The following is a 17,034-nucleotide window of genomic DNA, read 5'->3' on the forward strand; positions in this document are numbered from 1 at the left end:
TCCACATCCACCATAGGATCCGGCACATTCTTCAGTTGAAGTCAAATCCGCCAGTTTTATTTTGGCTTTGAAAAATATGTGACTCATATAGTCATATTTCACGTTTATGGCCAAAAGATAGGTAGCATGTAACACAGACTATTATTCCATTTTTCATTGTCATTTTGACTTTTTGATTTCGCTACATATCTAGATATACTGTATCTCTAGGTGCATAGCAACATCTATATGAGCCTAGAAACTACAAAATGTCTACAATTTGAAATTGAGGGAATACGGTACAAGTAGTTTCATCATCTTTGCTCATCAGTTATGATTTTCAGTACCAAATAATCATCCAAGGGATTTTACCTTCTTCCCTGAATTCATTTGGTCTCTGTGATTTCTCAATCGATACCAGTGGCATCAAAATTTATGTTTTGTTAGTGGGTGGTGCGTACGAACTAAACTAACAAGATAATGGGTGCCAATGATCGCAATTGGGTTGAGTACTTAATGATTCAGAAATTTACAATGACGGGTCGCGAGGGCGATGCCGACGTCCATGACTTGAACCTGTCAACTAATACTCCAACTCCGACGACACACGGAGGAGCTCGTCCAAGAAATCGGTGCCGAGGTCCTCCAGCTCCACGACGCCGCAGTGCGCCACCCCCTGCTTCTCCGGCGCCGCCATGGCCGTGCAAGAAGACGCGCTGGACACGTCGGAAGATTGCCGCGCCGGCTGCCGCTGCGGCTTGGGATTTTTGCCGTTACTGGAAACATGGGAGAGCTTGCGCCTGCGCGTGCGCTTGGAGTGCCGCTGCTTCAGCGCGAGGACAGGGGAGCCGCCGCCGGTACCCGCGCCGCCGGCGAGCGCGAGCGCTGCCAGCGAGTCCCGCACGCGCTCCACCGAGAAGTTGAGGACGGCGGCGGCGCCGCGCGCGGAGAAGGCAGCCTGGTCGTAGGCGAGCGCGGCGGCCTCGGGGGTGTCGAAGGTGCCGAGCCACACGCGGGCGCCCCTGCGCGTGGAGTCGCGGATCTCCGCCGCGAACTTGCCCCACGGCCGCTTGCGCACGCCGATGAAGGCCGTCGCCTGCCGCTTCTCGCCCGGCGAGGCGTCCGCGTCCGCGTCCGATCGCCGGTGGAGCTCCGACGTGCTTGTGGAACATGACACTGACAACGCTCCGGCATCAGAGGATGACGAGGGCGAGGAAGAGAGCCAGTAGGAGCTGTCCTCGGCGTCGATGGCGTTGGTGCCAAGGAGGAAAGAGTCGAGCTGCAGAAGCATGTCGTCGGTGCCATCGGCCGCGTCGAAAGGGAGCGACGCGGCTGGAGCTGCGGCGGAGTAGTAGCTATAGGAGCCAGAGGAGGTGTGGTTCCCCTGCTCCATTTGGAGCTGTGCTGTTACCGGTGACTGGTGAGTGTGCTGCAGGTAAAAGAAGAAGAAGAAGCTTGTCGAGCCGGCGGTGAGACCGTGAGAGACGACGCGCCGGTATTTATAAACTTCCATAGTGATGAAGGTCTAGCCAATCAGCCTCCTGGTCTGCACGGCTGATGGGTGTTGGGACTTGACTTGTCGTCGGCTGATGTGGGTTTCCAGCGTGGGACCCGCCATATCTTGTTCCCACGACAGGTCAGCACAGCGGCAGCGCTCGCGTAACAGTCGGCCCTGACGTAGGGCGGCTGGATACGACAAGGATGCAAGCGTCAGCCCGGCCGGCGCGGCTTCCATTGCTTGCTTCCTTCTACTGTGTTGTACTGTACCGGCATGAAATATCTGAATGAGATAATCCGTAATGAAGTTTTTAGTGGACCTTTTTCTCTCTTTTCTTGTGACTATGCCTCCTACATATGTCTGAGTCTCGCTGATTGCTCGACTCTCCCACGCCCCTTGTCTTGCGTCAGGATCACTAGAAGACCTTTTTTTCCATAATGAAAGCATCACCATTAATTGATGTACGATATTATTGACTTATATTTTGACAATCATGCGTCACCGGATATTCTTTTACATACTTAGTCAAAGATTGATAATTTTATCTGACCAATTATTTTTCAAATACATCTGAATTTCTGATAAAATAAAAAATATCATTTAGTTTGTACTATAATTATTTCATTTCCACAATTTAATTTTATCAGCAGACATAACAGAACTTCAATTCCATACCATCTCATACCCTACCTTGTACTTCGATAACGGAGGGTACATTTTGCACACCTCTTGGAAGTACCTAATCATAAGAGCATTACAAATTTTTATTAACGTAAATGACGACATTTGTGCATGGATGGCGATAAATTTTGAATGCTAGAAATACTAATATTTGTCCATGGAGTAAGAGAAATTAGTGGTCAAAGTGTGCTGATAAAGACATTTTCAATCTTAATGCATCGTATAAAAAGAAACAGAGACATACCCTTCAAGGAACAGGCGATGAAATATTTACAGCGCAAGAGACAAGCGACAAGTGAAAAAAGGGCATGGAAAATGTATGTTAACATATTGATTAGACAAACACTCAAATTTGACACATCACAAAATTCAGGATCGACCCAGAGGGAAGAAAAAAACTGATAAGATTTAAATGGGAGTCGCTTGAATTTAATTTGCTTATAATGTGAAATGTGCTGGTTCCGGGAAGCGGCCGCAGATGATGTATGGATCTCTTTAAGTATATAGCAACTGCGCTAAATCATGCGGTGACCAAATAGGTCATATATTTTTGAAAAATACAGTAGTGCTTATGCTTTAGTTGGAAAACGACCACCTTGTCAGTACTAGTATATTAACTAAGAAATCGTTTGTGCTTACTTCGGCTCCGGCAAAATCTAAACATTTCACTTGTGTGCCATCTGTAAATCACAAACTAAATTTGCTTACTTTGGGGAACAGAGGCAGCACACTTCAGATTGTAACATAATTAAATTTGAGGAACTCACAAATTTAGTTTTCACATTTTTTTCTATTCATTCTCATATTTTTTATAAACTTGATCAAACTTAATTATGTCTGATTTAGGAAAAAAAAGTAAATATGACATGTAAAAAATAGTGAGACTATTGTACAGCCCTCAGTAAGGTTGAGACCGTGTGACAAGTCTATCCCCGCGTTATATGTTAAATGGAAGGAGTGCAAGCCACTTACTAGTGGTAGTTGATTACTATACCGTTGCAACATGCAAGGACTCAAATTTCCGGACTCTTAGTGAAAGAAGAGATATATGAAAAAAGTAGGATAGTGTATTGATTTTCAAGCTGAAGTTTCCTGAGATCCCACAATGGCGACTGGCGAGCATGAATAGAAAAAAATGTGAAAATTAATTTAGTTCCCAGGTTGCTTGAATTTGGTTTATTACGATCTGAAGTATATATGCTGCCTCATTCTCTTTTGAAAAAAAAACAGTGCTGCTGTGTGGAAGCAGCTTGCGGTCTCTTTCGACAAACAATACTTGATCCAATGATTGTCCAACTAACTCTTAAATATTTGGACTGAAAGAATGATCATTACTCCCTCCCTCTCTTTTTATAGGATGTATTTTATTTCGTTAGAACAATACTTATACTACCAATTACTCCACCATTATTTTTAGATGCTATAAAATTATAATCATTAGAAAGTATTTTGAATACAAAACTAATAACACTATTTTTTTTCAAAAAAGTATGTTATGATAGAATAATCGTAGGTCTGATATCCTAACAAAACAAATTGCATCCTATAAAAAGAGAACGCATTATGAGTGCGTGCATGATTCAGTCGGACAATAATGATGACCAACTAGTTTGTCAGTATTTAATTACTAATATACTAGTGTTACATGGTATGATTAATTGAGAGACTGATTGAGCAATGTCCGGGTTTGGTTGGATTTTTTCATGAGACTGATTTCTTGCTAGCTACTACAAAATCTAGTGGTATACCTATCATATGAATTTATATTTCCACGAGTGGTGGGACCATATGCTTTTCACTGGTTACAATATATACGATTGTCTAAGTGATACCAGGCAACAACCTGAACAAAAATCTACTGAAAGTATTGTTTCTAGTTGCATTATAGCATACTATGCTTTTTGCCGGTGCCAGTCTACGTGCTTGTTTCGTTCTTTTAGGTATCAATATTATCTTATTAGTAATAATTTTGTTATCTTTTTGGAAGAAATCCCATTGTGTCAGCTAATGGCACAGTACACATATTGTTGTGATGCAATTAAAATTAGATGTAATCCATACTGGTCTCCGGTAAAGTTACATATCGCTTCCATTTTCATTTCAAATTAACCGCGAAGATCGATGATAAGAAGGCAAAAGGCAGTGATGGGCATTTGGCCGTCACGTGCTTATAACGTAATGCAGGTGATGACTGGCCACTTGTTTTCTTTGGAGTGACGACAGTCCTCAGATGCCCGTAAGGCGTAAGCTTAAACGTATTTTTACATAGCAGGAGTTACCTTGGAAGCTCACAACATTTACCTGCTTAAACCTTAAAGAAAAGATTAGTACTAATGAAGAAGTCTTGGGCAAATACTAAAGCAGCAGTTAGCTACGAGCCTACGAGAAAAAGATGGAGGAAGGTTCGTGCGTGGAGTGTGTGTACATCAGCACGTGGAAGATGCCTATCGCAGGCACAGAGGAGCCCCCGACGTGGATGTTTGGCCAGGTGCAGCGCATCGCATGAACCATAAATCATACGGGCTTCGGGTGAATGAGTACAAGAATTTGCAGAAGCAACTACAGAAAATACTAATACCAACAATGGGCCGCTCATATGGTTGGAACAATGGACCTCCAGCCCATATCTCTTTGGGTCGCCCATATGGGCCGCATAGCAGAATGCTCATGCATTAATACGGCCATCACTTACAAACAAAGGAAAGGAAATGCGCGATAAAAGGCAATGCGGACAATTGTCAGCCGGGGCCGTATCATACTCGTACTCGCAATCGAAAGCCCCGACCCTCGGTTCTGAAGCAACAACCGGCGAGATGCAGATATTTGTGAAGACACTGACGGGGATGAGCATCACCTTGGAGGTCGAGAGCAGCTACACCACCGATAATGTAAAAGCCAAGATGCAGGACAAAGAAGGTATACGCCGAGCCTAGATGCACTGCTCTCTCTCTCTCTCACACACACATGTACACTACCCGGTCTAAACTGAAACGACCTAGTTTAGTTAACTCTCTCGTCGCTGCTCTAGTTTCGAGTTGGGAAATTGAGTACTGGTTTTAGTAGTCTTTGCTTCACTTTACTTGGACTGCACCTCTGTAGGTATCCCGCCGGACCAGCAGCGCCTCATCTTTGCAGGGAAGCAGCTGGAGGATGGCCGCACCCTGGCTGACTACAACATTCAGGAGTCCACGCTACACCTAGTTCTGCGCCTGCGTGGCGGCGGTGGTGGGAGAGGCTGCTACCCCTATAGCATCGACCTTAATCTTCGGAACCTCGCTCTGGAGCACAATGAGAAAAAGTTGATCTGCCGCAAGTAAGCACATTTTGATACCAATAAATCTTGCCCCAACTTTTACCCTTCCATATGTCACATTGCTTGGGATAGTTAACTAATAGGAGTGTTAACTTACATATCCTTTCGGCCCAGTTAAACCCCGTCACATACCCTTTTTGACTTCATCCAATGCGGTCTTAATCACTATTACCGTCCAGTTAAGCATTAGGATAGCTAAACCCTCTTGGCATACTTCGTGTCTTTTTTGTTCTTTGATTTCATGGAAAGAAGTGTGTAATTTACTCGATGCATTAACTGCAATGTTTAACTTATTAGCACAGGCAACGGGATCAGTTAGATAGTTGATCTTATAATAGAAAATATCTTAGCAGCCCATAAACATGAAATTTCATTTACATCTCTTTTTCATGCATAGCAGGATGATATGTATGTTTCGTTCTTTCTTGCAATAAGAGCTACAAACTGCCGAAAAAAGGAGTGTGGCCACAGCAATCAGGTGAGCCTTGTTTACCCTGCATTCAGAGTTTGTTGTATAACATTAAAGATATAAATGTTATTGCATTGCCTTTAGATACCAGACAATTATCTAGTCACTCTATTCAATTTTTTTTATTATGCTCTCTTGGAGTTGTCAAATGTCGAAACTACTTTTCATTTTAATTATGCCTGCAATCTGCTTAAGGATGCATTGATTTTCATTTCTTTTGTTAATATGACCGTGTCCAATCTCGTACCTGTTGTCAGACCATCTTTATTTCAATGTACTGTTTGTGCAATTCATATACACTGTGCTGATGTTTCGTGATGAGTATGTGTTTATTTATTGAACTGACGTACCTTTTTCGTGGATTCCATTTTCAGCTGAGGCCCAAGAAAAAGCTCTCCCGGTGGTGAAATTTACTTGTTGAATGAGTTCTCTTAGATAGCATCACATCGGAGTAGATTGGTTGTTACAGAATTTTTAACTTCCTGCTCGAATTTGAAATAATATTATTGTTATTATTCGGTGTCACTTCCATGTATGGCAATGCACGACATCCGTGCTAGATAAATTCCTATAAAGTTTGTTCCTTGTTATTGCACATTTTATTACTCTCTGTAAAGACTAGATGTTTTCTCGCAAAGAATTGCTAGTTATGCTTATACCCTTTGGTCGATGTTTTGTAATTAGTTTGTCCTAAACATTATATTTTTCAAAAGAGAGGGAATATAATCAAACTCCCATCCCACCGCAAGACATCCAAAATAACAAATCCTGGAATAGTAGTAAACAAGACAAACAAACAAATTTTATTGTTTCGTAGAATTATAAAAGCCTTAATGAAATCGTACAGGTCAAAACGTTTAAGAGAGGGTCATATATATTTTGTTAGGTGACATTACATACCATGCTAAATTGCAAGAGTAGATCATACTTTATGATGTTTTTGTTGATTCATATTGTCAATTTCAGGGAAATATTTGTACATAATGTTTAAAATGAGCAAAATGATAGCAATTCATGAAGCGTCAAGGGGGAATAAAGAAAACCGAAAGAAAATCACTTGGAATGTGTTGACGCCTTTTTCGGCCAACACACGAGTGCGCTAGATCGCGCGGGTCGTGAACAGACCGAATGGCAGAGGTGCTCCGCAGGCCGGTCAGACCGGTCCAGCAATCTGGTCAGACCGGTCTCCCGGGGTTTGACCCGGATCAGTTGTTCGAGGGGGTAACGACCACACTTACGTGGTGGAGGACGGTTAGGTTTACGAGCAAACCAGCAAAGGGATAACCAACGCACTTACGTGGCGAAGAACGACTAGTTTACGAGCAAACTAGCAAAGGTTGTCGAAGCTCTCGCCCGGGAGGGACCCCGTCAGGGCGTGGACGTCGCCAGCGTGCTCTAGGTCGACCAGCAAACCTAGAACGCCACCTATGGTCGTGGAGAACAGTAGATGAATAGCATATAGGTTGGAAAAATATTAAGGTTGAGAAGATAAAAGTAAATTGTAGATTGATTCGTTTGGGATACCCTCAATTGGTCGTGGCCCTTTATATTTATAGGGTGGGGAGGTCTTGCCCCAGTAGGAGTCGAAGATTACTTAAATCCCATTTTAAAATACAACTCCTAACTCAGACTAGGCTGGGCAGACCGGTCAGACCGTCCATCCAAACCGGTCTTACTGGTCAGCTCGGGGCTGAATCTTGTCGAAGCCATAACTCTCTCATCTGGACTCCAAATTAGATGATCCATATGTGCATTTCAATCGTCTTGACGAGCTCCACGCAATCATGAAGTCCAATCTGCATTTTTAGTAACTTATTCAGACCGGTCATACCGGTATGGTGACCGGTCTGGTTTGATCGACAGCAGCATCAATAACCGGTCAGACCGTATCAGTAGACCAGTTGGCTCTGTCATATCAGCCATGTTTGCTACTTTTGGTATCATTCCCGGTGATGATTAATCATTTTTAGCAAAATTACGTCCAGAGCATCCAAAACGGCCCTTTTGTCCTACACAACTCATATTCAAGCCGAACTTGCAAAATACCAAGAGTTAGTACCAAGTAACTCTAGTCTTAGCCTCACATATCTCGGGCCGTGCCACTTTTGGGCGTCAACACATACCCCCTTGTTTCTTGGTAAAGCTTACGTACCGAGAAACATTTGTTAGAACTTGAACTGCACAGGAATAATTTAGAGCACTAGCACATCAACTATGTTTCACTTTTAGGGACGATAGTGTCTATCGGCCATATTACTTGATTCTGCCCAAGATCAACAAATCAGCTTATTTCTAATGTTCATTCATCCTGTGGGAGTGAGATAAGCCTGAGTACATACTGCCTCGGCCAGAGATCTTTGAAATACTAATTCAAAGTCACTCTCACCCTCACAAGCTATTGTGGGTGCATAAAGGGACCAAATTTCTATAATGTCAATTGATCTTTGCAATACTTCTCAAAATGAGAATGAAGAAAGATAAAATGATTCAACATTGCACCCACAAGATACTTTAACCATAAATATAATAAGGCGAGTAATCAGCCCAAAAGGTGAATATGACACAATTACTTTGGAATTATGATGGCCGGATTACTCTCGAACCCCTCTTGTCTAGTTTCGCCTTGTCTTTCAATGCATCTTGTATTATGCAAATAGACAGCAATAAACTTTCTCCAACTACCAATCATGGCTTCAACAAGTGCTAAAACTTCATTAGCCAAAGTGGTGTCCATACCGGTCAGACCGATCTCAAGTAGCGGTCCGACCGGTTTGCCCAGAAGCTGCCCTCTGACATCGCCAAACATCAGCTTTTAAATATGAAAGCATCTCCATGGATGTTATAACCTGATGATTGTTATGCCACAATGTTGACCTCTGATTCTCACGCCTAGGTACAGGATTGCACTATATCAAATATGATCTCTAGGCATTTACATCCAATGATCCCTTTACACATGGATATCTGCTACACTATCAGCAATGAACTACCACATGCCTCTGCATGATTTATGCTCATGGATTGCAATCTTTCTAGCTCGAACCGAAAAATTGAGATTCGGCTTAATTCCTAATGTTAAAGCTTTTAACCGGCCATAGATCAAAGCAACGCCATGTGATGCAATAAAGACACCATCAATGTGTGGAAAACCCCTTTGAAAGCTGATCCACCATATATCATCTCCATGAGGTAATTTAACCATACCGGTCAGACCGGCCCCATATGGCGGTCAGATCGGTTGCCCAGGATGCACCTCTAACATCACTAAACATCGGTCTTCTCTCATGAGAATATCCTTTTGGATGCTGTGACCTGATGTTCATTGTTCAAGAGTGACTATCCTGGATTTCTGATGTTAGAGACATGACACATGATAGAATTGAAATGATCCTCTAGACATCCACTAATAAAATCATCTAATGACTCATTTAAGCATAAATATTTTCCACACCTTCAGCAATGAGCCATTAGACACTTCAGCATGCTTTTCCAAGCATGGATCCCAAAATCTCCAGCCTGAATAGAGGAATTTCATATTCGGCTTGATTACTGATGTTAAATACTCCAATCGGCTAAAGGTCTCAAAACAACTCCATTTGGTGAAATAAAGACAGCACCAATGGTTTGAGGACACTTTGCAAGCTAATTTAATAAATACAATCTTTCATGGTGGTAAATTACCTATTTTGCTAATATGTTGCCCCCTGAGCACTCAAAGCACCAGTAAGGTCATAAATGATCTCTCATTGGGAAGCCATTACTTTAGGATGATGATCAAAGAGCTTCATCGACCATATATGTTGCTAAGGATGATAACTCAATATCATCCATAAAAACTAAATATTTATAAATTTAGGAATTAAAACCATCTCTAAGAACTAAATGTTTCGGCTTTTGAAATTACACCTATTGCAATTTAATCAATGTGCGTAGCAATTTGGTGACAACCCTCTATGAAACAGACCCATACGACCAAGGATCAAAATAAGAGTGTGAGGGACAACCAGACGTATCCATGGATGAATTCCAAGATATAGGGACACGTGGCATTTGTAAAGCAAATGGATAAGGTACTGACCAATAATTTTTATGATTCGGTACAAACCTCAGTTTTGGATATTGTCTCTCAAGCCTCCTCTTCTCCTTCAATTGTGTTGCACCTTTTGCTTGAACATCATCCTTGCTTTGAATTTGAATGCTTATTTTAGGAACCCATGCCATGCCCTTCTTTCTTAGTTCCTGAGCACTAAACTTTTGCAGCTGCTTCTTCTGCCAATTTGATAAATCAAGTGGATGGCTTGGCCTTACTTCAATTTCGGGCAGCAGTGCTCTTTTCTTATTTTTATCTTCTTTGACTTCTTTTGTTCAGATTTGGCACTTGGAGGATCAATGGCTAATTTTTCCTCATCCTTGTCATTGCTAGCCGAAGTACTTAGCATGTCAATTGGCTTTTCATTAATTGAATTCAGATCTGAACCCTTATCTTTGCGACCATCTCTTTTCACTCGATAAACTTGCTTGACAACCTTTTTATTCTTTTGGACATTAGATCGATCCTTTTGCTTAAAACGGTCATTTTCAAAATACGGTTGCCTTGAACGCGATGGTTCTCTTAATGCTACATACTCTACATAATATGGTCTAAAATGTGAAGGAGTATGTGCCCATGAATCATTCCACCCCCATGATGAGTAAGGATGAAAACTAGTGGGGTGTGGAGCATATGGAACTGTCATTGTTACCTCAAAAGGAGGACAGGATATTGCTGAATGAAACTTTTCTCCTTGCCAATTCCAATTCCCAGAATTATGTTTAGGAGACAATCTCGATGATTTAACATCATTTGACCGATTAGCACGCTTTGCCTCATTCTCTTTTTGATATTTAGCCAGAAGTTCATTAAAAGTGAGTTTCAGCTTTTTACCATTGTGCTTAACACGGTCTTTGCCTCCATTCACTACAGGACGCTTAGGCCTCAACATTTTTGAATCTTTCAGACCTGAACTGGTCTGACCGATTTGAGGAAGCGGTTTGACCGGTCTGACCTATTCGTCTAGCACAGCAGAAGAAATAGGTCCTTGATCCGATGGAGAAAAATCCATTTGCCCCCAAGTAACTTCTGGGATTTTGATAGGCTCATTGTCCTTAATTGTTGCTTGAATTTGCAATTCATGGACGATGTCCTTCTCATCACTTGGGAGCTTCAAATCTTCCTCTTTGGTAATTAAGCTTGGATCTTTAGATGAATTGGCTAACTCTAATCGATTTAATGATCCTTTACCATCACAACCAATTGCAGCCAACTGATCATCCTGTGGTGTTTGAGAAAATCTCAATCATCCGGTATTAATGGCCGATTGTATAAGTTGACAAAATATATTTCAATCACTAGTATTATGATCAAATGAATTATGCCACTTGCAATACTTTCGATCTCCTAATTCAAGAGGTGATGGAATAACTTTGTGGTCAAATAATCTAATAAACATATCAAACAGATTATCACACAAAGTTAAATCAAAGGTATACTTTATTTTTCCAACCGATGCCTTTACAGAGAAGGCTTCAACGCCAAGCAAGCAAATGGTTAAGATTTTTCACTGACCCATTTAGCTATACCTTTCCTTGTGCTTCTCACATCCAATACTTTAGAGCTTACAACTATAATAGCATCAGATTTCACAATAGCTCTCGGTCTTGATCTTTTGCTTTTACCTCCAGAATAACCATGAGTAAGCCATGTAGATAAAAACTTTGGCAATGATGATGGAGAAAATTTAAAAGCCAAAGCATTATTATGATTAATCTTTCTAATTTTCACAATCCTCAATCGATCTCTTAGAATTATTTGTGACAGAATCACCAAAAAATGAAGTAACTAAAGATACATGATCTAACTGGGAATTACTTGCAAAGCATACCTTATCAAATATATTGGAGAAGCGAGGAACCTTGATGTGGATGATATCATACTTTTCCTCTTGATGGCAGCTCGGAACCACATTCTGCATGGACCGGTCAGACCGAACCATGGAACCGGTCAGACCGGTGCCTCCAGAATTGCTGGAAATCACCGAGCGTTGAGATGCCATTGATTAATTGCTGCCTCCATTGTTGTGTTCCTCAATGGTTTGATGCTCTAAACTGTTTTCAGCCAGAATTTGTTGGTTAATAGCACAATAATCTCTAGTAAAATATACGACACCTTCAGCTTTAGAAAAATCAAACATGGTTGTTTTATTTTGCTCAATTCACTCTTGTACAGCTAGACTTGACACTTTTAGTGTAACAAATTCAGAACATGCATTAACTGGTTCGGTTGTTGTAACAACTGAACTGTTGCCCAAAAGTGAGTCCAACCTCTTCAGTCCCATTCTGGACACTTGTAATAAAGCTCTCAATTCCACTTGAGCAACCAAAATAAAATTATAATCCTCCATTCCATCTCTAATAGATGATCTTAAGCCCTTGAAAGCAATATTAGCAAGATCTGTATAAAAAATTAACAAGTTAGAGCAACCGTCCTTAGTTTCTTTGAATTGTCTTATATAATCAGAGACCGATTTATCTTCACCTTGCTGAACGTTATAGAGGTTGGCAATATGTGATGTTTGAGAATAAATGGTCGGATAGCTAGAACAAGCATGGCCAATCTTCTCGCTCACCGGCATGTTTTGTGGTGTGATCACATATTGTGAATACGCAGCCGATGAACAAATAGATGAAACACCTTGCTGAATATTATTGAAATTACCCGCATGTGATGTCTCATACAAATTGGTGGCCGAACTCACTATGCTAGTTTGGCCTTGATAATTTCCCATTGGCTCTTGAACTTGTTGTACAGCTGATATGTGGGGGTAATGTTGTGTGTTGCCAACAACATTAAAACTCGAAGCATGCATACTATTTAATAATGGCTTTTGCATATAATATTTAGAATTGTAATTTGCATAAGTAACTCCATCTGAACAAATGCTAGCCGATGCAATATGCCTACTAGTATCATACCTAGCAACACCAACATGAGGATTCATGGTACTTGCAAAATAATTATTATGTGATGTATTTGCAACTTGTACCTTGGGCTCATTGTAGTAATATTGTTGTGGAACATAAGGATAGCCCGCCATAACAGGTCTTGATGCTTCACATCTCGTGGTGAATAAATCCAGATATTATTGATAATCCAAGCAACCAATGACCAATATTTTGCTTGTCTTCTAGTCTTCAATATATAGCAGCAAGCAAAACACAATGCGATTGGCTTGAGCAGCCTGATGCAAAGTCAACAGTATAGATGCAATTGGTCCAAAAAGACCGGATACAGCTATAGCAGCGAATCAAAATAGTAGATCAATTAGGTATTTGGCTAGGGTTTCATAGAACGGTTTGAGCAACTAGATCTTTCTTCCCCAGCGGAGTCACCAAAATGTGTTGATGCCTTTTTCGGCCAACACACAAGTGCGCTAGATCGCGTGGGTCACGAACAGATCGAATGGCAGAGGTGCTGCGTAGGCTGATCAGACCGGTCTCCTGGGGTTTGACCTAGATCAGTTGTTCGAGGGGGTAACAACCACACTTACGTGGTGGAGGATGGCTAGGTTTACGAGCAAACTAGCAAAGGGATAACCAATGCACTTACATGGCGAAGAATGACTAGTTTACGAGCAAACTAGCAAAGGCTGTCAAAGCTTTCGTCCGGGAGGGACCCCATCATGGCGTGGATGTCGCCAGCGTGCTCTAGGTCGACCAGCAAGCCTAGAACACCATCTATGGTCGTGGAGAACAGTAGATGAATAGCATAGAGGTTGGAAAAATATTAAGGTTGAGAAGATAAAAGTAAATTGTAGATTGATTTGATTGGGATACCCTCAATAGGTCGTGGCCCTTTATATTTATAGGGTGGGGGGTCTTGCCCCAGTAGGAGTCGAAGATTACATAAATCCCGTGTCAAAATAGAACTCCTAACTCAGACTAGACTGGGCAGACCGGTCAGACCGTCCATCGAAACCGGTCTAATCGGTCAGCCCGGGGCTGAATCTTGTCGAAGCCATAACTCTCTCATCCGGACTCCAAATTAGGTGATTCATATATGCATTTCGATTGTCTCAACAATCTCTACGCAATGGTGTAGTCCAATATGCATTTTGAGTACTTTATTCAGACCGGTCTGACTAGTATGGTGACCGGTCTGGTTTGCCAGATTGGCTACCGGACCAATAACCGGTCAGACCGCTTCAGTAGACCGGTTGGCTCTGTCATATCAGCCATGTCTGCTACTTTTGGTGTCGTTCAAGGTGCTGATTAATCCCTTTTAGCAAAATTACGTCCAGAGCATCCAAAACGATCGTTTTGTCCTGCACAACTCATAATCAAGCCGAACTTGCAAAATACCAAGAGTTAGTACCAAGTAACTCTAGTCTTTGCCTCACATATCTCGGGGTGTGCCACTTTTGGGCGTCAACAGAATGTAACCAGTAATACCATTGCCTTCAAAGTTCCTTGCTCATCCTATGTATCCCTTCACTCCACGGCTGGGCCTGACGTGCCTAGCAATTTGGCCAAACCCATATCCTACCTATCCCTTGACTCCAAGGCTGGGCTTGACGTCCCTAGCTAGTGGTACGACACGTAAAGCAGTAATGTCTCATGCTTTGGTGTGACCAGCGATCCAAGCAACCTCGGCGGGTGATGTGACCTAGGCAGAGTCGCGCCTAGTGCGACTCTGGCCAACCTAGGTGGCGTGGCATGACCAAGTATTAAATAGGACCATGGTCGCACCCCTCCCTTCTTCTCCTTCTCCTTTCTCCCAGTACGACCCGAGCTCACTAGCGGAAAACTGACCTTCGATCCTCAACAAAAATCTCAGAACAAATTGGACCTAGGACTAAAAGGGCATTAGTCTCTAGTCAAATTTAATAGTCCATAGTCCTTTTGTCCATGGCATTGTCCCCCATTCCTCTCACTCTAGATCCAGTCCATTCTCCACATGATTCCAAGGGGACATAAAAGCAAATTCCTCATAGAGGTAAGTCCACCACTATAGCCTCTAGTTTTCTCGATTCTGTCATTTTGGTGGGATTTAAAGTGGTTAGGGTTTAGGTAGGACTTTTGTTGGGATGATGAAATTAGTATGAATGTGATAAGATTGTGCTATATCATGCAATTTATCGATGGTAATGCATGCCTATTGTCTAAAATGTGTTGCATGCAAGGATTTGACTCTGATATTAGGTGGTAGATTTGCATAATGTATATGTTTGATCGAGGAATTAGAAAATAAATCAAGAATGCATAGTAGTAACTGTCAATGTTTAGACCTGACAACCTACCAGGGGGTGCCCAAGGTAGTGTTTAATGCATGGGGCTCGTCAAGATCAGGAATTCGAAGGTGAACTAAGACACACGATTTAGACAGGTTTAGGCCACTAGATTGCGTAATATCCTACATCCTATGTGTTGGTTGTATTTAATTGCTTTGGAGAGGGTTCCTGCGTCGCCTATTGAATTGCTTTGGAGGGGGTCCCTGCCTCGCCTTATATTGCTGGGGGCAGGGTTATAGGTTGGTTGTTTATAAGAATACTAGTCGGATTTGACTAGTGAGTCCTACTCTAATTGCTACGAGTAGTTTCCTAATCCTCGACTAGTTTATGTCCTCCACGTAGACTACGCCGTCCTACACCGTAACCTCCATGTCTGACACATCTCGGTGTCCAGCCCTGTATCTAGGACTATTCAAACCTTTAGGTGGACCCATAGATGTATGTACAACAAGCTCCCGAGTACTTTTTTGTCAAATGCAGTAGTTCCGAGCACTTTTTGTAGGTTTCTCCGACTAGTTTGTGGTGCTCTTTGAGTACTCCATCGGGTTGAGTATTCAAACGTACTCAAGCACTGTCATGTGGCTAGAATGTGCTCAAGCTGTATTTAACTTGGTCTTGATGTTCAATCTTGAATTATATATGGAAGTGCGGTAAAAGTCACGCTCCATATGGAGTAGCCCCCGAACCTTAGGTTGAATCGATGAATCAGGATAAGAGTCAATTTGTAATTTGCATCACTTTTTCCTTAAATCCCAAAGAAAAAACATTTTAGCCGATGGGCACGTGGCACACATGCCCCGAGTCATTACACGACTAGTTTGGGTATAAGGGTCAACCACTAGTCAACGTGACCATTCACCAACAGTAACCTTATTTCTTCTGAAAATAATGGAAACTGTCATTTAGGTGTGAAATCTTTAGGCCTTTTAAAAATAATATTCCCATTAATCTCACTACTGTTTACTGCACTGCAGTTATAAATAATAGAGGAAAACATCCCTTCCATTTCACCTATGCTATTTGCTTTTTCAACTTCCACAGTGTAGCCCTAGCGCCGCCGCTGCCCGATCCTCAAGCTCTAGCACTGCCGTCCCCCACCACTTAGCTCCCGAGCGCATGTGAAAGAAGACCCTCGTGGAAATAAAGACGGGGAAGAAGGCAACTTCGAGCAAGACGGTGGAAGGTGGGAAGAAGAAAGCAGATAAGAAGGAGATCCAACTGCCTTCTCCCAAATACGGCAGGACTGACCAGACTACCCCGCCATTGGCTGTGTGTGCCTGGAAGAAGTCTATGCTAAAGGAAGAAGACATCAAGGCACTAGTGGCAGGGAAACACCTCCAGGATAAGGATGTCATCAACTAGAGGTGTGCATTCGGTAACCCTTGGCTGCTGGAGATGTACGTCGACAAGACGGCAATCTTCTCCCACTCATTGAGAAAGGATTAGCTTTGCCAGGCTCCAATTGCTTCCGTGGCCTCCTCTACTACTATAAAATAGAGCTAATGCACCTCAACCCCAACAGCATCTTACACGCTGCCATTTTTGTTCATCTGTGTGAAGCCTTGCTGGGATCCAGCCACATTTCCAGTTGTTCTGCAAGTTTTTCCGAGTCAAGCCCTAGCCCAAGTGAGAGCATACTGAAATAGTTGGAGGGGCCGGAATCCAAATGAGGGAGAAGGTAAAAGGTTTATACCTAGATTACGAGTTGATTGACTCGCAGTCTGGGTGGAAGGAAAGGTGGTGCTATATTGGCAACCATGAGCCCAAG

General features: G+C 42.3%; 2 protein-coding genes across 2 annotated transcripts; one reads left to right on the top strand and one right to left on the bottom strand.

Moving 5' to 3' along the window:
• Nucleotides 1-470: 470 nt before the first annotated feature.
• LOC117833735 (uncharacterized) lies at nt 471-1,792 on the bottom strand. Its single transcript, XM_034713332.2, has one exon. The coding sequence runs from the start codon at nt 1,490-1,492 to the stop codon at nt 563-565; it is 930 nt and encodes a 309-aa protein (XP_034569223.1). The 5' UTR covers nt 1,493-1,792; the 3' UTR covers nt 471-562.
• A 3,179-nt stretch (nt 1,793-4,971) lies between these two features.
• LOC117834721 (ubiquitin-ribosomal protein eL40 fusion protein) lies at nt 4,972-6,347 on the top strand. Its single transcript, XM_034714247.1, has 4 exons — nt 4,972-5,074; nt 5,258-5,471; nt 5,907-5,949; nt 6,315-6,347. Exons 1-4 carry the CDS (start codon nt 4,972-4,974, stop codon nt 6,345-6,347), a joined length of 393 nt encoding a protein of 130 aa, XP_034570138.1.
• The last annotated feature ends 10,687 nt before the right edge of the window (nt 6,348-17,034 follow it).

The sequence above is a fragment of the Setaria viridis genome, chromosome 8 (genome assembly GCF_005286985.2).
Source record: "Setaria viridis chromosome 8, Setaria_viridis_v4.0, whole genome shotgun sequence".
Lineage (NCBI taxonomy): Eukaryota > Viridiplantae > Streptophyta > Magnoliopsida > Poales > Poaceae > Setaria > Setaria viridis.

What these genes read in the sequence shown, in the direction of transcription:
- LOC117834721 (XM_034714247.1), top strand. Translation starts at nt 4,972, where the DNA reads ATGCAGATATTTGTGAAGACACTGACGGGGATGAGCATCACCTTGGAG. An exon ending in CAAGATGCAGGACAAAGAAG is followed by an intron (nt 5,075 to 5,257) that starts GTATACGCCGAG and finishes GCACCTCTGTAG; the next exon opens with GTATCCCGCCGGACCAGCAG. An exon ending in AAAAAGTTGATCTGCCGCAA is followed by an intron (nt 5,472 to 5,906) that starts GTAAGCACATTT and finishes TCTTGCAATAAG; the next exon opens with AGCTACAAACTGCCGAAAAA.
- LOC117833735 (XM_034713332.2), bottom strand. Translation starts at nt 1,492, where the DNA reads ATGGAAGTTTATAAATACCGGCGCGTCGTCTCTCACGGTCTCACCGCC.